Consider the following 24,469-nt stretch of genomic DNA (forward strand, 5'->3'; position numbering starts at 1 on the left):
TTCACGTGTTCATAGTTGCCAGTTCAAAGGCGCTAGTTTACTAACTGACATCACGGAGGGTAACATGGCTTTGTTGTCATCTTAAATGCTCTGCTGTGTTGCGTAGAGTCAAGTGATTTCTATTAATATACTTAATCAAATTAATGAAAGCATGGCACGCGCTTGAGTAGGTTACTATTTTATTCATCAACCTAGATGGACATGTCATTCTCTCTTAACGTTCGAACAAAGTGAAAGCTATGGCTGGTGCTACACAAGAGGTTAGAGATCCTCTGTCTACAGACAGTAAAGGTAATAAATATTTTTTAGTAGCTTAATTTTATGAAAAAAAGTTTACACTTTCTATTTTTTAAATAATATTTGCGTATTATACAAAATCACAATTTGAAATAAAAACGTGCTTTTAACGAATATAAATTGTGTCACTGGTACCATAGAATATATACACGTCATCGGGCAAACGTTAGGGCAAACAAATTATCCTATATTAATTTTTAATAATGTGACATTCTTGTCGTGAGAATGTCATAATATTGGATTTTTACTTATTATTTTAGGGTGTGCGACTGCAAAACCAACGATATCATATGAAGAAATTGCTATCAAGCTTTTAAATGAAAAGCTTTTATTAACGGCCTTGGAATTACACGCAGAACTATGCGAAGCTGGAAAAGAATTACCTATTTTAAGAGAATTTTTTTCAAACCCCAATCATTTTGAGAGTCAAAGTATTAAGCCAGAACCGTATACTCCTATGCGTATGTATAAAATATATATTACAGGAGTTATTTATTTTTCTTATACAAATTTGTAAATAATCAAAATAAATAAGAAATTAATAGAAGTCAATACAAAAATTTAATATTAAAATAAATTTTTGTCATTGTATTTATATTGTAATAATTCTTCATTTTTATGTTACAAAAAGATTAATTAAAAATATAAAGAAAATTATGGTTAAATATTAAAGCTTGCTTATTTGTTCATATGTATCTATATTTGTGTGCATATTTCACTTTTTCAAGTAAATTGCGTATTTAATTTCGTAAAATATTGCAAGAGTAATACAGTATCTGAATTTTAATTTATTAGCTAGGTCCTCTAGTCAGGCTACTTTAGACTCACTTGATATGACCAGATACTCAGAAGATGGTGCAGGTGTTGATGAGAGAGTAGCAATTCTAGAATTTGAATTAAGAAAGGCCAGGGAAAGTATTTCTGCTCTTCGTGCAAATCTCACTGTAGTAACAGGTTTCTTTCAGTTTGACTATTACAATTTCATAACATCAGTTATGACATAAAAACTGATATTTATTTTAATATTTTAGAGTCAGAAGGGACTACACCTGACAAATGCTCTGATAAGCATCTTGTTACTGGAACACCCATAAAACCTCATGAACAAAGAGCTATAAATTTTCTTGTTAATGAATACCTGTTAGCAAGTTCTTACAAATTAACATCAATTACATTTAGTGATGAAAATGGAAATCAAGATTTTGAAGATTGGCAAGATGTAGGGTTGAATATCCCAAAACCAGCAGAATTATTACAAATATATAGGGAATATATGAAGGCAAATGGATATGATAAATTACCTTCTGTAAGTGTTGGTGTGCAAACTGATTTCTGTGAATTAGAACCAGAAACAGAAGCAGAAAAGGATGAGTTCAAAGAAATGGTTTGTAGATCGTATTTATGAGAAACTTTACCTTCTGGTATGATGTGCTGTATGGATGATTTGTTAAAAAATAGCATCATTAACAGGTAAAAAAAGTAGAAGAACTTAAACAACAGACTGCATTATTAGAACAAGAAAGGTTGGACTTGCAACAATTTATTGCCACTTCAGAAAATCTATCTCAAAATCCAATTAAGGTATAAACTAAATTCGTGTACAAAAATATTGAAAAGATTTATTTTCTAGATTCCTATTATAGATGTACTTTCTATGTAGCAAGGTAGCAGCGGAACGATACAAACGATAAATTCGAATTCTACTACTCCAGATAAGTTTGAACTCCTTGAAACTCCAGCTCGTGATACGTCGACAGTGACTCAAGAAGCCGAGGAAGACGATAGCGTTTCTGTTGTTGTTAGTCTTGGTGAAACAGATCCTGGAGATAAAGAATGGACTAGAATTCAATTGCCTAGGGTGGACGTTACTGAAGGATCATCCATCCTTCCAAATCCGCCATCTAGGTATTGTATTTTTTCTCAATAACGTGCATATTTTTTTAATATATAGAAATATTTTATAAAAAATAAGTATTTTTCAGACATTTACCATTGAAATTTAAAATGGAAGTAATATCACATTGTTTAGTAAATGTTCCAAGTTCTGTAATATCGGCAGCAGAAGAAGTTTTCAAAAATGGAGTTACGCGCGATACTCTCGTTCATATTTTAGCACAAACGTTACCTCGCATCGTACCGAATGTTATCTTAAATAAACGCGAAGAGGTAATACCATTAATGTTAAGTGCAATTCGACTTCATAATGACTCTACAGAAAGGGAAAAATTATTACAAATGTTATTCAATCTAAAGAAAAGGCCACAAGAAGATGAAAGGCAATTAATTTTAGCTGGTTAGTTATTAATGCAAATTATCACTGATGATATAATCATTTTAAGTAGAAATGTCTTTTTATTTATTCCTTTTAATACTAGGTTTCGTTGCTATGGCTAAACTTGAAGATGAACCAATGGAAGGTGAAGAAATATTGACCATTTGTTGGGAACAAAGTCAGCACAAGTATCCTGAGAAAAGGTTGTTAGCTGTTGAGTGCTGTTCTGTATTAGCTCCATACATGTCAGTTGGGATAAGAAATTCTTTAATGCTCTCCATGCTTCAGCAAATGTTACTTGAAGATAAAGATCCAACAGTTAGAGCTAGTGTAGTGAGAAGTCTTGCACTGTTGATAGCTTTAATGGATGATCCTGATAAATATTTTCAGGTGCGATATAAAAAGAGAAGTTACTTAACGTTTAATAGAGATTTAAATGTATCGTATCGATGATATTTATTTTTACAGTGTGAAGAATTAGCATTAACGGCACTTCATGACACGTCATCTATCGTCGTTGACGTTGCATCCTCTTTGCTTTTACCAATTTTAGCCCAGTGGGCACTCTGTCTTAAAAGATTACAAACACATTTATTACCACGTATAATATCTAAAGTAAAAAGTCATTTAAAGTCTGGGTATTCTCAACATTCGCCTAATAAAGATCATGTTGATGAAGGAAGAATAGTATCATCAATCGCGGTATTACAGTATTTACTTCCACATATGGTTATTTGCATTGCAGATACTGATTCTGTTAGATCTTATATTGAGCATGGAACACCATCCGATTTACGTGAGTATATCGTATATTTGCGTATAGAAAATATTTAAATAATTGTGACATTTAAAATTTTACATATGTTTTATTATGCAGCTGATGTGTTCCTGAATTTGTGTCATTCCAATATCGTTAATCCAAAGCTATTTTATAATGGAGATGTAGATATAGGATCTCTTCTAAATACGTTTTTTGCAAATACGTGGGAGAATGATTCATGGGGAGAATTAGAGTGGTTTACAAACTCACTGTACTTGATATTTTTCCTTTAAGTTCTCAATCGATACTTTCATATACTTACAATTGACACTTTCAGAGTATTGGACATTTTGGAAATGGTAAAATCTGTTGAAAGTACACAGGAGACCATTTTAAATGCTCTTTTAACATATATTCATTCTTTATGTTTGGGTTTTGGGCGATATATCACGCAAACGCGGGTAAATTTGATATTTTAATGAAGTTTGATTATTATATTATATCACGGACATAATTAACAACCTTCTATCTTTTAGATCCAACCGATAGTCGTATCCGAAGTAACTGAACTTGAGCAACAATTAACGACTCTTGCAACAGATAAAAAAAATATGAGTTTGACGTTAATCCCAACATATTTAATTATATTGTCCACTTTAAACGGTATAGATGTTTCTAAGTCTTTAAAACAGTTCCTTGTTGCTTTATCTATGAGTGGCACCAGTATTACTAGTTTACAGATCGGAATCATTATGTTATGCACTCAGGAACATATGCAAGAATACGTCCTTAGTGGTTTATGGGATGGTTAGTTTTATCAAATAGTTTTGATAGAATTTTGTTGTTTTTTTAATTAGAAATTTAGTAATCAAGTTTTGTCTTCCATACTTTTTTTTTATAGGGGTAGTGCACCAAAGACCCATTGTAAGATGTGCAACCGCAACATTATTTGGTTGTGTAATAGCTCACGTTTCCGATCGGTTAGCAAGTGCTAAGGTAGTTCCTGCAATTGTTACGCTCGTTAATGATCCTGATATGTAAGATATCTTTGTAAATATTTCGTTTATTTCAAATTAACTATTTAATACTAAAATAATAATAATAAAACCATTTAATTAAATTAATTAAGTCAATTATCTATTTTGAAGCAATATGAACATTTGTCATAGTTAACATACTTCTAGAACTGTTCGATCTGCTGCAATTCCTTCTCTCGGTCGTTTAATAACGGAATGTAAAGTGAGAGAGATGCGTGATAAAGCACGTTTAACTTTAGAAACCATTGCTAAAGAACCTCAAGGTGTTCCGCCTACTTTAGCACTCCCACTGGTTTCAACATTAGCATTTATTGCCCCTAATTGTCCTCAAAATTATATAGAAGATGGTAAGTTTTTATAAAAATTTGCATTTTTAATATTTAACACGTGAAATTAAAGTCTTTAATTCTGTATAGTTATAGCTACCCAATTAATGGGGATAACTTCATCAGCGTTGCAACAAGGCCGCAAGATCGATCTCATTAGTGCTTTGGTCGAAGCATATTCTGTCTTGGTTTATTGTCCACTGAGTAATCAGTGTGTTTCTGGCGTGTTACTGCCGGGATTGAAATATCTTGAACAATTGGTTAATCAATATTTACCTCAACAGAAGGAAGCTGTTCGGTCACTTTTGCGAGAAGCCGAATCTCGGCAGGATCTTTCAAAACCAATGGAGAGGTAAATACACAACCTGTTTATTTTGAAAATAATTTTGCAGTGGATTGTTTATTGTCGTTTTCTCAGGTCCTTATCAATGAGTTCTGGCCTCTCATTATCAATGGCTACAGTAAATGTAGGACAAGGTGTAGAAGACATGAGACAAAGAGTGAGCAAAATATTTCAACAAAAGACTAGTTCACCAAGTATGTCAAGTATCTTTCGAAAGAAGTAAGATCTTTTTTTCTATTCATGTTTGTACACAAATATTACTTTTTATCATTTCAAAATTCTATATTCCCTTTTCATTGTTTTCAAATTTTATTTATTCATAATTTCTGTTGTACTTACCGCATGCATATGTATTATACGATTAACGGTACAAGCGATGCACAACATTTACACCAATCAGGATATAATATTATGTAAGTATTACTCATTATAATCGGAATACATATAAGTTCGAAGACAATTATTATTGAATATTGCTGTAATGATGTGTGTGCCTTTTAAAATGTAATTTTAAATCACGTAAATTACAAAATCTAAATGTTTGGAGATAGAAGAAAAGTCAATAGTATATTAATTTTGTTTTTTAACTGCACAACTAAGTATAACGTTAAATACTAAAATAGTTGCAATGTTTTATATCGTCATTTTTTTCAAGGCATCGTAATAAGTAGAATGTTGTTATAGTTTGTTATTTTATATTTTGTGACATTATAGTTTATTTATTAAAATGAATCTCACCACTTACTAACGCCGATAATTTATGAACCGTATAACGTTATCGTGCTCCTACTAAAAAAATTTTCAAATATGTTCTGCCATAACACGACTACGAATTTAAAAGTAAAGTTTTAAGAGTATTTGCTATATCTTAAATTATATAAAAAAATAATTATAGGTAAATTAACTGTGCAAGAAATCGGTTGTGATCATTAAGCGTTGAATGTCGGAAGAGACAATTTCATTTTGTATTACTGTTTGATATTATAAAGCAAAATAGTCTTTATTCTTATCACGTTTAAGCATTTTGTGTGATATTATAGATCTATTACAATTAGAACATATGTATGTATATTTGTACTTAAATCGGTTACATAAATATAAATCGGGTAATATTATCTTCTTCACTGTAAACGAAAGAAAGAAAAAAATTAATCAAATTTATTTAAAATAGATCATATCTTGTAAGAATATTTTATTGTATCTATATATATATACAATTAAATTTCCCGTATATACATATATGTTGATACACATTACATGTATATAATCCATGTATACGTATATATGTATATATATGTGTATATACAATGATCAATAATTTACTTCGTATCTCACGATCAATGTATTATCGTTATTTTACATACATATATGTACATATATACGTCCGTATACATGCATATGTATTTACGTTTATTAAATATTAAATACTGTAGCATATATCATTACCGTGCAAAGAATAAATTTTATAGTATATTTATTCTAAATGCATTGTCCTAAACATATTCGGTTTTCTTAGACATATTAGAAACTCTGGTTATGTTTGTATGAATCGATGACTCGCCAACTGTTGGCCACGTACGTTTTATTACGATATAACGCGCGAAACATTCAATAGCGTCCGAATTAATCGATACCCTGAGCAATCTAGATAATAGTTCTAAATCTAATTTTACTTTGCATGGACAATTTTCCCGCCGTGATTCGTAATTTTTACACGGGTTAGATTTGGGGAACTTGCTTACGTCTAAGAAACCTTCGGTGTAATACTATTTATGTACATGACTTTGAATTTTAACGTGACATTTTAATAAAAGGGAAGAAAGCTTTTCAGTAAGCTCTACGTGAGTAACAACGATAAGTGTATATCTGTGAATGAAAATACATAGTAGTTCTCTTTTATTATGCCTTGTTATTCGAACGAAACAAAAAAACTATATCACAACTATCGTATGCGTATGAACTGCGCAATAAATTAAAAAAAAAGTCAACCGTTGTCTCCCTCTTTTTCATATTTCTATAACTACGTGTTTTTTGCAATATGAATTCTTGTATTGAAAAAATGGTACGATACAAAAGTTTAAATTTTCATAAATTAAATCGCAGTAAAATAAAAAATCATTACAATGTTAAGTCATCATTACGAGTTAAATAATAAATACGTATCATTTTCCTTCCTTGCTTTCTTTTTTACTCTGGATTTTAACGTTCCTTTCGAAAATTGACTTCATTCGTACGAGATAAGTTCTTCTTCTAGGATTTAAGGAAAAGAAAAAGAAAAAAGGAAGAAAATTCGTGCTATACAAACGCCAGACTCGTTTAACGCGACTTTTTAGTGATCGGTATATAATCTTCTCGTTCCGTACGTCGCTTGTTTAATTCTCACGAAGACGACACTTCTTGCTTCGTCAACGATAATAATACTAAATAAAAATGGCTATCTATTCGTTGAGAGGGTAGTAATATCAGCAAGAATTGAACAAATTTATACAGGGCTGGAGCATGCCTGATTGAGAAGCGGCCTGCCACAGACACGGTGTGTTCTGTATCTTCGATGAGCATGGAACGAGTTGATGAAATACTCTCAAATAGTTTTTTTCCTCGTCTCGGGGTTACCAGCGAATATATGACAGTATTCTGCTCTTGCTGATAATGCTGCTAGTACGAATTCTATTCAAACATAATAGAGAACAAAGTAATTACTGTTATAAAGTCAAGATAACTTTCTATCTTAATATAGCAGCTTGGTTTAAGTAAAACATACCAAAATTTACTGTTGTGTCAGCAAAATCGATCTTTGCATTCTGAAAAATTTTATCAGATTCTTCCGTTGGCGTACTTAATGAGAGTTTTAAAGCCTTCCTTAATTCCATTTTATTGATACAAGATAATGACTTGGTACCACATACCTGTTGATTATGACGTAAATAATACGTATATGTAGCAGATAAATAATTTAGAAGATTATTTCTTATTGGTACTTACTTCGAACGCTGTTTCGATTTTGTCTAGCTCCGAGTTTGCGGTTGTTGTAGCTAACACCGTGAATAAATATTCTTCCAAATCTATTTTACCATTTCCATGCTGGAATAGTTATAGGATGAGTAAGTGATGTGTTGTGTATAACAAAAAGTGAAATATTGGTTATATTAGGATTACACAATGAACTATGTACCTATATATGATACACAATGAGAAACGTTTATAAAGAATGTTTGGAGAATTACAAACGGAGCATAGCTATTTTAACAATCGTATACAAAATTTAATTAAGAGGGGATATGACAAGTGATACAGACCCTATCGTGTATCCGAAATAGTTGCTGAGTAACAGGCTCTTTTTCGTCTATTCTGAGGATTTGCGCAAATTCGTGCAAATTAACTTCTTCGTTAAATCTCTCTGTTTTCTTCTGAACTAACTCCTCTTCCGTTTTGGCCGATACCAAACTGTGGAAATATATTGCAAGATTAATTGTATGATATATATTTGTATTTTTCTACACACATGTATTTGGTTTCAACGACATACCCGAGTTTGTTACGAAGTTTATGGGCTTCCACTATGATGGATGCTCGTGGTATGTTTAGCTGATGAGCTTTGCTAATAATTCGGCAATCGTCATACGTATAATCTGACACGGGAATCTGTAATGCCCTAAAAAATAAATAAAATTCCATTTTTAACAATGTACTTTAAAAAATACAGATTTCATTTTCATTTCTTTTTCTATTAAGTTTGAATTCATTAGATTATTTATAGATTTTAGATTAATTTTCCTATTAGATTTTATCGTTGAACATGTTAGTAACTTATGAACATTCGACTTAAGTCAAACACGGACAAGTTAAATGACTTTTCAGAATTGAGAAACACTTGTTTGGAGTAACGAAATGTACTCACTCCGCCATAAGACGTCGCACGTTATTTGCATAAAGCTTGGGATCTGTTTTCTCCGCTTCGCTTGGTTTGTAAACAGGGAGGAACTCTATTTCACAACTGCTATTCAGTTGTGTCAATGTAAGCCACAGTAGCTTTAATCTGAAATAAAAATTTTTGTAATTTAACATTTTGATAAACAGAATGTCAGGAGATCTTTCCGTTTAATTTCTAAAATATTCAATTTAGTAATCTTAATTACAAAAAGACATTTAGAATAAGACGCTTACGCCCCAGGACCTTCCCACGTCCATGTTACGGTGTCCAATTTGTTAGGATATCTGATGCAGACTGGCTGAACAGGAACACCAGGGTAAAATGCACCTGATTTGAAAGTAATAAGGCACGATCGATTTGTACAAGTACCTTCCGGGAATATCATCACCTGTAGAAGAAAATTGTTAATTTGATTTAAATATTTTCTAATAAGGGATCGAAGATAAGACTTTATTGCGCGAGATTCAAAAGATTGTACACATTTTCAAGCGAGGTATTTCTTAAGATGTTTCTAATTAACAAATAATAACACTAATACCGATGCTAATTTTAATTTTTGTTGCAGATGAACGATTACCTTGCAATTCGATTTAGAGCGCTATGTAATTTTAAAAAAAATTATACCTAAAAATTATATATAAAATTATTAAAAAAATATACGTTTAATTTAAAAATTATACGTTACGCTACTGTACTTGAAAAATTTATGCGGATCATAATATCAAGAGTAATTTTTAGAAAATAAGCGACTGCAGCGAGTTCATAAGCTTATTTTTAATAAAGGTACTATTTTTATGAGGGCTACCTGTGGCCAATCCTCTTTTGAAGTAGCTCTTTCGATAATTTCCTTGATAGTATTTTGCCGTGAATTCGGATCTTCTCTCCAAACATAGACTGGTTGTGTATAGTTGATAAGCTCTGTGAGTACATCATAAAAAAGTGCATAATGTAACAAACGGAAACGTAGTACTCCTAAATCAATATTTGTTATGCAATTCATATGCTGTAGAGAAACCTACTTTCTATAAATTTTATTTATGTAGAAAGAAGAGTGAATAAAAACTGCGTATTTTATAATACTTTTTACTTTTTATCATATTTTCTGTGCTATGTTTTGAACCTGAATTTTTTTCTTTTTATTAAAAAAAAAATTTCATTTCTAGATAATATAGTGGCGAATGGGACAATCCATAAAGAAATTATTATTAAATTTATCTTTTTTGGAAATTTCTTCCAATTGATAAAAGATACACTTGAAGCGTTATTTGTACAAGTAACCATTAAATTACCAGTGATATTTGCATACAATAGGCGTTAAAACTTTCATTAAAGCTATCGATAAAACAGTTGAAAAGTTTTAACGTTTATGTTATCAAATCATTATACTATTATGTCTTTTTATTACTACTACTACTTTTATTACTACTAGGTATCGGTAAAATATTTCTTATTGAAATGGTTGGGCATCCTTTTGATCAAAGTTCGAAGACTTCATGATTTTCCAATTAAACTAATAGAGGTTTTCAAGTGTGAGTCGTATTCTTTTACAAGATAATGAGACGAAATACAGGAACCGAAAACTCAAAACATAAGTATTCGTATCGATTCTATTTATAAGTAAACGAGACTGTCGATATAGTTGACAGTAATACATAAATCAATTTTCATGATGAAAACAATCGAAAAACTGTAAAATATCAAAACTATGCGGCGTATTGAAAAAAGAAGAAAACTTTGAGAAAAAGGAATAAAGAGCGTTTTAATCGATGTGGGTTCTAATATTAATAGCTTCGGTGTAAAATATAATTTTATACAGTCTTGTAGAAATACTTAATGAGCTAAATTTGCACCACAACAACGTTAGTTAACGTAGTTAAGTTAGAACAATGAATGGGAAATGTGTACACCACGAGGTGAAAGAAAACTTCAAATGAATAGAAATTTCACGTCTACGAACGTTGTCTTCGAATTGCAGGTAAACGTATTATTACTGTAATCTTATATCTCCGTTATATTAACGACAATCTTTTATCATGATACGATACTTCTTCCTTTTTTAAGTTTTTTAAATTAATATGTAATATTTCCTTATTATTTCCTTAATTAATTTTTAACCCATTTTCAACAAACGTAAATTATTTACACATAAAAAATTAAATTTCCCTCTCGTAAAAGAATTAATTTCATCTTTCCTTCAATAACATAATCAAATATTTCTACTTTTCTCAATGAATTAAGTATCACGAAGCATCCAAGTCTCTAACTTTTCTCTTTAACGCTCTAACGTAACCCCTATCATCGTCTATATCAAATCGAATTTACGCAGAAAAACCTCTAATAGTTTGTGCGTTACAAGTTTTATGTTTCATCCTACAAACGGTTAGTTCAACTGTTTTCGTTAAAACCACCGATCTATCGAACAACCGCTTTTACGGAAGTGTTGCGACAACCACGGTTAGTCTACCGTTAACGGAGAGGGTTAATCGTGGAAAGCGAGCGTGAAATCGTTTCAATAATTTGCACATACTTCCGATAAATGGGTTCAATCCTGATTCTCGTCTTACGATGATCGAAGGGAACCCGGTTATGTAGACGATCCCTCCGTCCATGAAGGTCGAATGGGGTGCAACCACTAAAATCGGCGCTTCCGCCCTCGTCGCCTGTCTTCCACGCACAATGATTCTCATTCCTCCTGCTTGGTATGTCAGCCGGCCCATAAAACACAGCCAGGGCACTATTTTGCTGCAGGTTTCAATCGAGCATGGTTAACGAATCCCAATTACATTAACGCGATTTCTTGCGTTCTATTTATTTCGTCTCGAGATTTCAGCCTCGAGAACACATCGTTTGGACGTTAGACGCTCTTAACGAGCTCAACGTTTATTTCTTATTTTTCCAAATTTTAATACAAGCTGAATATTTGTCATTGATCGCTTATCAATCGAACGTTTGAACGGAGTGGATTGTTTAAGAGATTATCGAAGAGCTCACTCGAAAAGTGATAATTTCATATCTTTCTCTTTTTGTTCGTTTTTGTTTTTTTTTTCTTTTTTCATGCAACGTATTTTTATACAAAGGAATTTCGTTGGTGACAAAAAATTTAGAATTTAGGATGAGATTCGTTGATCTTGATTTGACTATTTGTATTTCATTGGCGCTACGGTGATATTGATATTGATAAGGCGAACATTGTTTCTTTTTCCCCGTTTTCACCGATAAAAACGCAAGAGAAAAGAACGATACTATATAAATAAATTTATGAATATTTAAGATAATCCTTTTTGGTGTGAAACCCCGGTTTCAAACGGTTTTATTACAGAAGCATTCTGGAGGTGTTGATAGATCGTATCGTACAAAATTTAATATCGTAACAATTTTTGCAGTTTATTAGCCAAATAACAAAGAGTCGATAGCCAAAAGATCGAAAAAGACAATGCAGCTTTTTAGAATTTCGCGGCCTGGATTTTTACATGTAACGTTGCTCGAAGTTTCTGTGGGCCACGTTACTCTGCTCTTTTCTTCGAGTCGACTTTCTAAGACAAGGTAACTGTGGAAATCTCGAGCAGCATTAGCGACGTTGAAAATCATCGTCTCGTTATATTAATGGGCTCGAAAGCATGCAGAAATTCATTGCGTATATGTATATATGTATATCCAAAATTGTCGCGTGCTCGTTCGCTCGAACTCTCAGTTGCATATTCTACGGAAGTGATTTACAGTTTCATCGGTGCAAATATATAATTAGCGCCAATTAACGTCTTGAATATTGTACCAGCGTAAAGTTACCCACGACAAGAACTAACGATAAACGTAAATTGAAAGTTAGCTGGCGATAATTTTAGCATAAACAAAAGTTTTCTTTTTTGGCTAATATAAACTTTGCGATCATATCGCATTTTTCGATGGTACACGGTTCTTATAGCTCATTGCATCAAAGTAGACAGAGCTGAAAATATATCAAGCATTTTTTATCTCAAATAGGTAGAGCTGTAGTGACCTATTATAGCAGAAAATTCCACGATCAGGTTTATTTGCACAACAGTGAAACTTTACGGCTCCGAGAGCCACGTGACACTGCAACGAGAAAGTTTACGCAGCCGTGAGTTCGTTACTCTACGAGTACCGACAATTTTCATTTGTTATATTATTACGCCTAGGAAAATATACTTCGGAAAACTTTTTCCTTTTTTCCCAAGCAATTAACCCTTTCGGCCTCTATGTTGCGAAAATACGTAACATTGTACTTTGATAAGTTGTTGATTAATGAGACAATAAATGTAGTTATCTTTGAAGTTTATAGTTAATGCATCGTATATTCCTTATAATTGTTCAGTATTGCCCTAATCATTAACCATCCAGTGCACATGTTGGCTCGTGGCCGATTAGGTCGTGCCATTTTTTTCTCATTTCTTTCCATTCAACTTTCTTGGAATTTACTTTTCACTCGTACATTGGAGGGTTAATAAAAAAAAAAATAATTTTTTCGAAGATTCCAAAAGAATTCCCGAAAGGGTTAAAAAGAGAAGAATGAACTTTTATGTTGTTTTATACGCAACGATTAGGTACATCCAGTTTTGAGATTACTCTAACACTAGAATCACTGATTTGTAATTGGTGTCCAAAATAATGTTTCGAACGATAAGTATTAGTTATCGTGTTACTACAAAAATAACAATATAACGTTTATAAGTTATTGAACGAGGATTAAGACTTTCGTCAAAAATATCTGCATGTTCTTAATAATTGTCAAAATGAAGAATCTGAAATTTGTCGTTTTAATTTGCCGATTTGATTAATTCCAGTGTTAAAGTATAGACAGAAAGAAAGGAAAAGTTAAAAAATAGAATAATTAGAGAATAAAGGAATGAATAAATATACGAAGCGGCTGGTAGCGTCAAGCATTAAAAGTGTAACACTTTGAACCTCGCAATGGAAAATAATGTGTTCCAACTGTGTTCTAGAACGTTAAATAGTATCAGTTAATAGCATAGGTATGCCCATTATTCCATAGCTTGTTAGTGACGATGTAGATGTTCCCATTCACCACATATATATGTACATTTCTCTGTTAACCTAATTTAGATAACTCTGCTTTTTTCTGTTTTCACAACTGTGCATGTGTATACAAATATATAGTTTAGCAATTGATATGTCTACTATGATTAACATTACGCATTTCCAAAAATTTGAAGAGCAGTATGATCCTGTATAATTTTCAATACATGTAGGCAAGTAAAATCGTTTTAACGATACGATTGAAAACTGAATCAAACGAAATTTTTACGAATTGCTATTTAAAAATTCGTTTTTGTTTTTTTAGAACCTTTATTTTTTCAACTTTGAGCTAAATTCTTTGGTCGTCGGATACAAACTGCAAGGATTCTTGAATACTAATGAAACTTTTCAATTTACGAGCTTCTAGTTCAACATATTTCTTTGCCAAGTATCGATATAAAATAGCGAGTACGAAAGGATATGTTCGTATTCAAGTATTCAACTTATAAGAATAAGGTAGAGGATCTGCAGATTTGCATATGTATTATAAGACGCATAAAAGTCGTGTTCCACCATTTCATGTTTCTTAAAATGAGTCAAGCAAATGACGTACTTTCTTCTTTTATTTAAAATTGTATTTTAAAAATTCTCCAATCTGTTTCGCACAGTATCATTGTTGCGTCTTTCAAGAAAGGAAATAGAAAGCTATGACCTCTTATGTCCAGGCTATTATTAATGAAATTTTACAAGTCACAAGTTATTAACATAACAGTAACAGGCTGGAATATCAAACAAACGAAGTTGCACATCTAAATTTTACAAATTGCCAATCGGTTGATTTAATGCAAAATTATAAATTTCCAAGAAAGACAGAAATCTATAACCTGTAACTTATGTCGATTCACCAATGTCATTATACGCTTGGTAAATTATCGTGTTGAAGGATTCTCGTTATTATTAATCTCTAATACCTATCACAGTTCTTAACATTTAGTTGTCAAGTAAAAAAAAAAAGCAAAAAATGCAACAAATTCGTAAATGAACTGTAAAATTATAAAACAATAGTTCTTTAGCTTATTTCATTGTTTTAGATGCGAAATGTGAATTTTGACAGTGCTAAAGAAATACCACGAGATGGAACAACGACTCTGGTGGCTTGACAGAGCAAAAAGTAGGAGACCTACTTCCGAAAAAAGGAATGCGTCCGATCTCTGCCTTGGCGACGATGCTCGGTCCGCCGAGGTAAACAACCGGAAGTGCATCGAAGAAGCTTGAATGCGGAGCTAGGGCTAACACGGGGGCATCCTTTGTTTCCGCTTTACGACCTTTGACCTTCAGGTGATGAAATCCCCCGCAGATGAACAATGCTCGTATCATCCAGCAGATTATAATTCTCATATCTCTGTTTTTTCCATTTTTTTGTTTGTAGTAAATATATTTAAATAATATTATTTGGTATATATAATTCTACTAGTTGCTACATCGTGCAATCTATATTTCCCAATTTACGATATTCAGAACGATCGTAAAATTCAGTAGAATTTCGTTTACAACATGCATTATTCGACAACGTCCTCTATTTATATCTTTTTTTTTCTCTTTTCTATCAAATGAAATTTAGTAATGTAGAATAGTCGTGGATTAAAGATTTTTGTAGCTCTAGCGAAGAAACTGCATGATATGCATGTATAAATTTATTATTTTCCTTTTGGTAACCGAGATTCTACTGTGCTGATTAAAATAAATTTTTTATGAAATTATTTATAGCCAATAGTTAAACTGATGTAGAAATGAGGTTATGCATATTGTTTCGATTAAAATCGTTATTCGGTTGATTGGAGGAAGATATTCCAGTAAATGGCAAAATGAATTCATTTTGTACACGTAATATATTTTCGCACTTATTGTAACATGCAAAGCATTTTAACTACTCGATATATTGATATTACAAGACATGCATGGCCTTTCTCCAAATTATTTTGAAAATTTTTGCGATAAGAAAATAAGGATATAATAATTTTCCTTAAAAGAAAGACTTACTATGATAAACAAAATACACATTCGTTAGCATCTACGAAAGATAACAAGTGCATTTGCGAAACAAAAATGTTTATTGCGAAACAAAAATTGAACAAAGTTTTAGAATATTTATTGTATATACGTTTTATGACCAGTTGAGATTTCTCTTACAATATGTAGAGGACAATTGAACTACTTTCCTAAAGATTACATCGAATCTCAAGTCTATACTTTGTTACTAAATTCTTTATCAGGAACTAGGCACCGGCGATGTATGTTAGATCTAAGGTATCGTTTATATTGATTATTACATGAATAAAGAAAATCATCGCGTGTACTTTGGCTTCACCGACTACGAGTCAAGCTTACAGAAAAATGTTTACTCGATCTTTATTTCAAATATCCGATGAAATTATTTTATCAATCTACTTTATAACTAAATTTCTCTTTTTATCATAGACTTCAAATATATTTAAAAGACTCTGAGAATTTAGATTTTAATCGTTCGTAAAAAGCAATTAATAATACAAATTACAAGTTCGGAAGGAAATAGGTCTTTTTTTCGTTTGAACATATTTTTAGTACGAGCTATTCACATTCCTTTAAATGTCTATTATTTAATTAGAAAAGTAATGTCCGGATGATTAATTATCTCTGGAGGATTGATATTTACAAATATGTATTTCAGAGGATTAATAACCTACATGGTATGCTACACCTAAAAACGTATAAAACATAAAATCAATATTCTACTTCTACATCGTGCATGGAGGTTTGCATTTCCAGTTAATAATAAATGCCAGGTATGTATCTAATATTTGGCGTGCAAAGTAGAATAGCAGCTAGGATAATTATTGTTTTATGCAAAATGCGATTACATTTGCGTGTGAACAAATATTTGTCGATAATATTTTTCCTTTTCATGTATTCTTACGGAGGATTTTATTATTCTAAACAATGTCCACGTGTGAAAGTGTTAATGAAAGTTGCAATTCAGTTTGACACACTTTCTGCTATGGAAATCCAAACAATTATGCACACCCAAATAAATGCACCTAAATGATTACCATAGTAAAATGAAACAAATTTTCATGTTATAGCCTCGTCATTAATTAGAAATGATAGAATTATAACATAAAAAACTAAAATATTATCAATATAAACGTAAGTATCGCTTCCTTTTCATTGAACTAAATTCCAAATGTCATTACCATGTAACGAAAATTTAATTATTTAAAATTTTAATAAAAAATAACGAAACCTATAATTACAATAAATAATCGTGGGTATAATTTTCCATTGAATCGTATTCTACATTCTTTAAATTTTATCAAAAAAAAATAATAACTAATGCTCTCATTTTTACTATAAAAATGATAGTATAATCAATAATACAAATTTCTAATCGCAATATAATAATATAGCAGTACCATTTATCTGAATGAAACTTCTCGAATTATTTTCAAAAATCTATTGTACATTCCCACGCGAAACTCGTTCGAAGTATCGTTCGAATTGTGAGCAAAGCGAAGTGCAACGTTACTTGCTACGATTAAATGTCGCAACAATCGAACAATCGAAATGATGACACACGATCGACGAAAACATCTCAGGCAAGCGTATTGTGAATTACTTCGATTCGAAGCTCATACCGAAACGGACGTGAACTACTTATCCGACGCATACTTTCTCCCGTTACTTATTCTTTTTATCGTATCCTCGCTCGTTTCTTCGCCGCGGTCATTCACGCTCTCTCCCCACTGGACATCTTCAATCATTTCAAGTGTATGACCATGAAATAAAATTCTTCAAGGGATTTCCGCAATTTATCCTCATCATTTCGTCTGGACGATAATACGCCTTCGCTAGGAACCATATGCTTATCTCTCTCTTTAATCATGAAAATTTTAACAGACATTCATTGCCTCAGTATTTCTTTCTATTTGGTCCAGGAAAATATAAATTATAATATTAGGATAAAAACTACATGAAAAAGCGTTAGATAAAGAATAAAAGAAAAGAATTGAAAATGAAATTTTCTGTTGAAAATGATCTTAGTTTGAGATTTAGAAACTTTGTGTAATTTCTAGAGGAACTTGCGGATTTATTAAACGTTTGATATGACCCACGTCATCTCGATTGCACATTGCTCATCTTTATAGTGATCTAAATTAACTTACGTATTATTTTTTCTTATAAACTGCATCCGTTTGTCATAAATTCTAATTTTGTCTTTGTGACTCCGTATCGTTACGTCTCATCAAATTAAAATTTATCTAAAAATAACGTCTGACCGGATAATTCTTAAAGCTCGTGCTACATATAAATAAATAGTGAATATGCGTATTTTTTGTCTGACGGCATGATACTAACGTTTCGACCTAAATATAATTTGCTGTGCGAGTATGAAGTAAATGAAAGCTAAGACTGACAACGAATGAAGAACGCATGGAGAAACATAGTAAGTTCATTTTTATTAATTGCATAATTTTAGTATCTTTCGGTAGTTGGAAGGTAGTATTTTCATGCAACATATTTGAAGAAAGAAACTCTGGCTCAAAAGTATAAGCCTCCTAAAAACCCACGATAAATCCATAAAATTGTATGAAGAAAGGTGGAAGCTATATAACAGTAATTATTATTACGATTAGCATAATTAACATTGTGATAGTCAATATCTTTAAAGTGTTCAAGGAAAAAAGAAACGATCTTGATAACACGAACTCGATTAACATAGTAAATTAAAAAAAAAAATAAAAATTACTCAATTTTCTTCAGTGATTTTCAAATGCAATGTTATCATAGACATATAATCGGTACAAGCTCTGAAGACTAAAAGCGCGAATATATTTAACATCATCAAATAAATTAACATATACAAGCACACAATGTAATGGAAGCAAGCGGAAACTCATCATTTTACATGCATAAGAATAGAATAAACGAATATGGTCATTAAATGAAAATGAAGCAAAAGTTAAATAAAATGCTCGATGCTCGCGGATAGTTGTGACTACAAACTGAACATCAGAGAATGAGATGATGCGTAGATGATATATATGCATATATGCAAGGAAGAAAAACGTAACGGTAAGTTGATGTATCTTACCGTCTCCACCCTGTCAGAGGTGCGCGACGTAGATCTTCTTCGGACAATCCAAGAAGACCTAAACAAGCCAGGAGCCAGGCCATGATCACCAGAGCCGTAATTGCAGCCAGTCTGAATGGTAGTAGTGCTACCGTCAGGAATGCCGTCTGAAACATGAAGCATTTCCGCTTCAACAACCACTTTCAACGTATTACAGCGGTCGAGAGACGAAAAAACCGTCAAGTTCTACAACCCTCGGAGAAGGATTGTACGTCAAAGCGTCGATTTTATGCTCACTACCTGTTTATCGTTGTACCGTTCGACTCTTTGTAGTCTAGCACCTGTTTATACGTTGTTGGTTAATTTTACGACAGGTGTATCGTTGATAAATTAACAATAAATTGTTCACAACTTGATAAAATTAAAGTTTTAGTTGTTTGCGATTGGTTGAGATTTAAATATCACTCGTTTTGATATTCGCGTTATATTACCCTGTGTTCTCTTAAATCGAATAAAACATATGAAACTTTAAGACTGTAAGACAGAATAACTGTAAAGATAAACTCTTTTCAGTTTGATAAAATGTAGAGTTCGGTTAGGATTTGGATAATTTTTTGTTTTGATATTCATGTAGCTTTATTTTATGTTTTTCTAAATAGATTGTACAGCGTGTCACTCTATTTTTATAATACATTAATGATTATATAATTTTCAAATAAGTTTCAGATATTCGTATTTCAGTTGAGTTTTGGATATGATTTGTCTGAAAATTTGAATTGCATTATTTTGCGATTTTCTAGATAAACTACATAAAGTATGATTTTAATGCATTAAAATACATGCATGACTGCGATCCAATATATATAAGCAAAAATTTATTAAAACTACCTTTCAAAGGCTCAACAACATAGTAAGTTATAATAATTACGAGTTGAAGCTGATAACGTAAATCTTACTGAAAAAATTTCATACGAATTAGGAAGAAAATGTCCACTGAAAATCTGAATCTGTATTATAAGATTGTTCGTAGCATATATAGAATTGAATTACATCAAATACAATAATAATACGAATGTACAAAATTAATGAAAATGGCTATCGAAAGACACGACAGATATGGACTAGAAAACAATAATTTTATTGTAATAAATTAACGAGATTTCTAAGGAAAATAATAATTCTCAAATATTTTAACAATTTCCTAATGGTACGTTCCAGTTTACTTAAATTTTTCTAAATATCCTAATAATTACGAACTGGTGTGTAATGTACTACTCCAGTTTATGTGTATTTCAAAACGTCAAAACTGGTCGATAGTTTTAATTTGCGACAAACTCACGTAGCATAAAATATTCCAAAATTTTTCGAGCAAAATTCGACGTCGAAGCGAGCGAACCCAGGTCAGAAAGCGGCAGGTCATTTGCCAAATCGTTTCTCGAGGAAGAAAATGTTAGAGCAGGTCAAAAAGGAAAGGTTCGGGGTTCTTTATTTGGCGATTACCTGAAGGTAGTGCTTTACGCCATTTTCAGTTGTAGTTGACGGTGACTTAAATTGGAGGATGGACAAGTATTTCGCTGATAAGGCTAACAAAACCTAGATCAGCACATTTTGTACATTCATCAGCGGACAATGAGTAACGCCACAAATATTCGATAGAGCTCGTTTTGCGTGATAATCGATAAACTTTGATCGCCTACCTTCGATGACAAGGAGCGATGAAAAGGACGACGACCTTTTGTGCTGATTACTTATATAACATTTTTTTAACCTCCTTTCCATCTATTTGCAGACTTTTACTTCACACCAATTATCATCACGTCAGATTATCATTGGGTCTCGTTTATTTCGTTGTAGTATTTTCAGAACTTCCTGCATTCCAAATTTCTTTCCAAGAGAAGATGCTTCTTGTCGTAAATAGATAATTTTACTTTTTGTAAACATACATTATTGACAAATAAATGTACGATAAACATCTTTTCTTTTTTTTAAGTTAATCGAGCTTACGCTTTTTGCAAGGTTGTTCGACGATTTAATAATCTAAGAATTTCGATAACTTTTTCGTACGACGCCCTGTATCTACAATTTCGTTTTAACATTTTTACACGTGAAATTTGCTCCAAAGAAGGTTCATGTGCAAAATGGATGGCCAATTAATCGATATCTAACGAACAAATAAATTTTGAATTAACCGAGTGAACTTTTCTTTCTCGACGAGAAGAACTACTTCTTCCTTCAGTGGGCCAAGGCTACGGTACTGTAGATGATTTAGGATGCTGTTTGGTTCGGCCGATAAAGAGAGGAACGTAAAGGCGTAGAAAGACGGAAGGGAGAGCGAAGAGTAAAAAAGGAGAAAGAGTACCGTTCAGTCGTTCCGTTAGGCTCCATCTCACCTGTTAACTTCATTTCGTCCATGTATTACAGAGAGACGCACATGTATTTACATAACACGCACACAAGAAACTTTCAAGATCGAGGTTACGACCGAGTAATCCTTTCGACACTTTGAGCTTCCTAACAAATGAAATTCCTTTTCACGTTCTATTTCAAAACAAGAAAAAAGATTATGCATAGATTATTTTTTTACAATTCTTTTAGCAGATATTCCTCTTTGTAAGTTGACTTTTAACGAATACAAAAGGCCTGAGTAATTTAAATTGTATTTCAAGTTTCACTTTTTCTTTATGACGTCGGCGGTAATTAAGTACAGACTTTAATTGGCCAAATTGTTACTATGCGACTGGTAATACTAGACGCGATAAATGTTTGAATACAATGTAGTCGATTAAATGGACAGTGTCTTTATCTTGTCCATATTTTTTGCAATTCGATATCTTGAAGAAGAGAGAGGAAGGGGGAGGAGGCAATTACAATTTTTAATTAAACTTTTATTTCTATCGTATAAAAAAAGTACTCGATATAAAGTTGGAGTTATTAATAAAAGTGGGATAATAAAGTTATTGATTGCATGTTTAAATTAGTGTTTTAGCAATTTGTTGTTCTAAAGCATGTTCCCATGACCATTTTTGACCTTAAAAAATTGTTTCATGTACATTTTTAGCAAGATAGGTATGCAATAGCCTCTATGAAAATATATTCTAAGTAGGACGCACACTGAATTTAGAAACCTTTGGATTTTGAAGTATGAAATCATGAGATTACTATATGTAGGCATACAATAGTGAATCGGTGTTCAATGCCCCCGGCTTCTTGTTTAATTTCTCATCTATTCATACATAATGTATGTGTCATTCATCTGTGACTTTGAACACCAAGGCTATATCCAAATAACTTCTTTAACACTCTATCTTCTTGAGAAATCTGCACATTTAATCTCTTGTCCTCCCACTAGAAATATTTCTGCTCTATATACGTCAGGTTATGGAAAAATGTGGATTCGTCTTATTATTACAAAGAATTACCTTGATCATAACTACCTCGAGAAACTGATATTGTTTATACTCTCTACGATCTCGTATTTAGTGAAATAAATTTAATGAAATTATGAATTAAAAAAAAAACATTTTACAGTATTCTTTTTTGCATGACGAAATAATAATGTGTAATAGTAATGTATAACTTTAAGTAACACGAATTTTAATATACTTCGACATGATCATTTATCGTAAACTATCAATATAAGAACATGTACGTATAACTTCTTACAAACTTAATGTCTTAGAAATAAATTACGCGTGTATATTAAAATTATCTATGAAAATTTTGAAATCTAAATCGTGCATTTCGTCGAATAACTATTCTATGAAATCAGCGTTTTCAAAATGATTGTATTTAGGTCACTTGCAAGTAGCCTATAACTGCACCTTTTATATTCTGCTCTTCTTTGTTCGCGTTGCATATTACTCTCGAATATTATACAGACTAGTAGATCAATCGAAAAACTGAAAATGTGACGGTGAAAATTGATCTGACAGTTTCGTCGGTTATGTTCGATTTCTCGTTCCCCTTCTCGCTTAAAAACTTTTCAAAGAGAAAGATCGGTGAATGTTTACGAGGCAAAGATCATTAGTCTATTCGCTTTCAGCCGACTCGAAACTATCGTTTTTGCATTTTGCTTTTTGTCTTCTGTTCACGAAAACAATTTCCGTAAAGTTACGTTTATGAGAGAAAGTAAATAATAAACTTTTAGTGATATTGCAGACTGTGCAATTATAAATACAAACCATGCATTAAATCTTGTCGTTTTATCATTAGAAAATATTTATTTGCTTGTGACTACCTTACAACCAATTATTAGACATGTTACTAAGTTCCATAGAAGACGCTGATAGTGAAATTCGCCACTTATGTGCACCTTTGATCGTATAGTTTCTTCTCTTAAAATTTTCACGAGATACGTATCTCTAAATGATGGAAAATCTTAACCTAGATCTTGAGAGAAAATAAGGAAATAAGAATACTGATTTTTATCTCTTTAATTAGGTACTACTATTATAGATGTTGAAAGACATTGAAATGTTCGATAGATCAACAATGCGATGACAAAGGAATTTTATAAATATATCTAAATGGATGAAAAATATTTAGAGTAATTTTTTAAATAAATCTATCGTTTGCATACTTGCTCGTCTTTGAGATAAACTGTTTTTGTTTTTGTAGTTGCTCGAAGGTTGCAAAGAATCGAGACCTCGTCCTATTTCTAAAATAAAGTTTAGTCTAGTATTGTCATGTTGATCATGGATGACTTAAATTGAAGACCGCATTAATGTTTTCAAAAGTTTGAAAGTTTTGCTTTTTCGCGATTTTTGGTTGGTTTTTAAATGTTTATATGCTTTAAAAATGGTTACTTAATTATTAGATCGGTATTTTTTCGACTTACGATAATGTTTCCGACGACGCATGGTGAAAAATTTTGACCATTTTCGATTATTAAAATAATTATACTTTTCTAAGCCGAGGCTGTCATGCCATCGTTTTCTTATACCAGGTCATACCTGGTAGTGTACGAATCCAAAGATCCAAATGTTATTCGGTAATTAATCATAAATTTTTTTATAATTTTTCATTTTTTCGAAATTCTTGTTTGAATTTTGCGTTGCTTAAAAAGATTAAGGTAAAATGTAGTAATAAAAACTATTGGATGATATTCTGCATACTTAGGAGAATATTCAAAAATCTTTTTGGATTTTTCAAACGACAAAAACCTAAAAAAGAATTGCGTGGGCTTAAACGACTTAGTATGCAGACGATGTTTGTAAAAATAAGACGTGGGGTTAACAAATAATGTTCATACATATATTTTATTTTACTAGAATTTCATTTACTATAATTTTATTACAGTAAAAATTTGCCAAAACCTTTTCATTTTGACCTGCATTTTGCATAAATATAACGAGAACAAATTCTTAGGGTACATTTCTTATAATGTTCTTATAATTTTCAA

The 24,469-nt window shown here is 31.7% G+C and overlaps 2 protein-coding genes across 3 annotated transcripts in view; one reads left to right on the top strand and one right to left on the bottom strand.

Annotated features, from left to right (window-relative positions):
• On the top strand, positions 1 to 6,934 carry LOC117158729 (RAB11-binding protein RELCH homolog). The gene is made up of 16 exons (XM_033337943.2): positions 1 to 291; positions 558 to 758; positions 1,093 to 1,251; positions 1,329 to 1,681; positions 1,768 to 1,878; positions 1,958 to 2,202; positions 2,280 to 2,590; positions 2,673 to 2,959; positions 3,038 to 3,365; positions 3,447 to 3,600; positions 3,667 to 3,790; positions 3,866 to 4,136; positions 4,231 to 4,366; positions 4,514 to 4,713; positions 4,783 to 5,044; positions 5,111 to 6,934. Exons 1-16 carry the CDS (start codon positions 240 to 242, stop codon positions 5,256 to 5,258), a joined length of 3,342 nt encoding a protein of 1,113 aa, XP_033193834.1. The 5' UTR covers positions 1 to 239; the 3' UTR covers positions 5,259 to 6,934.
• LPCAT (lysophosphatidylcholine acyltransferase) overlaps positions 6,211 to 24,469 on the bottom strand; it is a 25,905-nt gene continuing 7,646 nt past the window's right edge. The window contains exons 2-11 of one of the 2 annotated variants that reach the window (XM_033337955.2): positions 19,090 to 19,235; positions 11,494 to 11,708; positions 9,772 to 9,884; positions 9,200 to 9,354; positions 8,934 to 9,071; positions 8,562 to 8,687; positions 8,332 to 8,479; positions 8,018 to 8,116; positions 7,797 to 7,941; positions 6,211 to 7,702 (exon numbers count right to left, since the gene is read on the bottom strand). In XM_033337955.2, the coding sequence (XP_033193846.1) occupies positions 7,617 to 7,702; positions 7,797 to 7,941; positions 8,018 to 8,116; positions 8,332 to 8,479; positions 8,562 to 8,687; positions 8,934 to 9,071; positions 9,200 to 9,354; positions 9,772 to 9,884; positions 11,494 to 11,708; positions 19,090 to 19,235 (1,371 nt within the window). In that variant the 3' untranslated portion in view covers positions 6,211 to 7,616. Of the gene's footprint in view, positions 7,703 to 7,796; positions 7,942 to 8,017; positions 8,117 to 8,331; positions 8,480 to 8,561; positions 8,688 to 8,933; positions 9,072 to 9,199; positions 9,355 to 9,771; positions 9,885 to 11,493; positions 11,709 to 15,145; positions 15,364 to 19,089; positions 19,236 to 24,469 lie in introns of both variants that reach the window. The other variant, XM_033337954.2, reaches the window with a different exon arrangement.

The sequence above is a fragment of the Bombus vancouverensis genome, chromosome 1, assembly GCF_051014615.1.
Source record: "Bombus vancouverensis nearcticus chromosome 1, iyBomVanc1_principal, whole genome shotgun sequence".
NCBI lineage: Eukaryota > Metazoa > Arthropoda > Insecta > Hymenoptera > Apidae > Bombus > Bombus vancouverensis.

Coding starts and splice junctions, on each gene's coding strand:
- LOC117158729 (XM_033337943.2), top strand. CDS start 240: ATGGCTGGTGCTACACAAGAGGTTAGAGATCCTCTGTCTACAGACAGT. Junction 3,601..3,666: donor GAGTGGTTTACAAACTCACT/GTACTTGATATT, acceptor TGACACTTTCAG/AGTATTGGACATTTTGGAAA. Junction 4,137..4,230: donor CCTTAGTGGTTTATGGGATG/GTTAGTTTTATC, acceptor TTTTTTTTATAG/GGGTAGTGCACCAAAGACCC.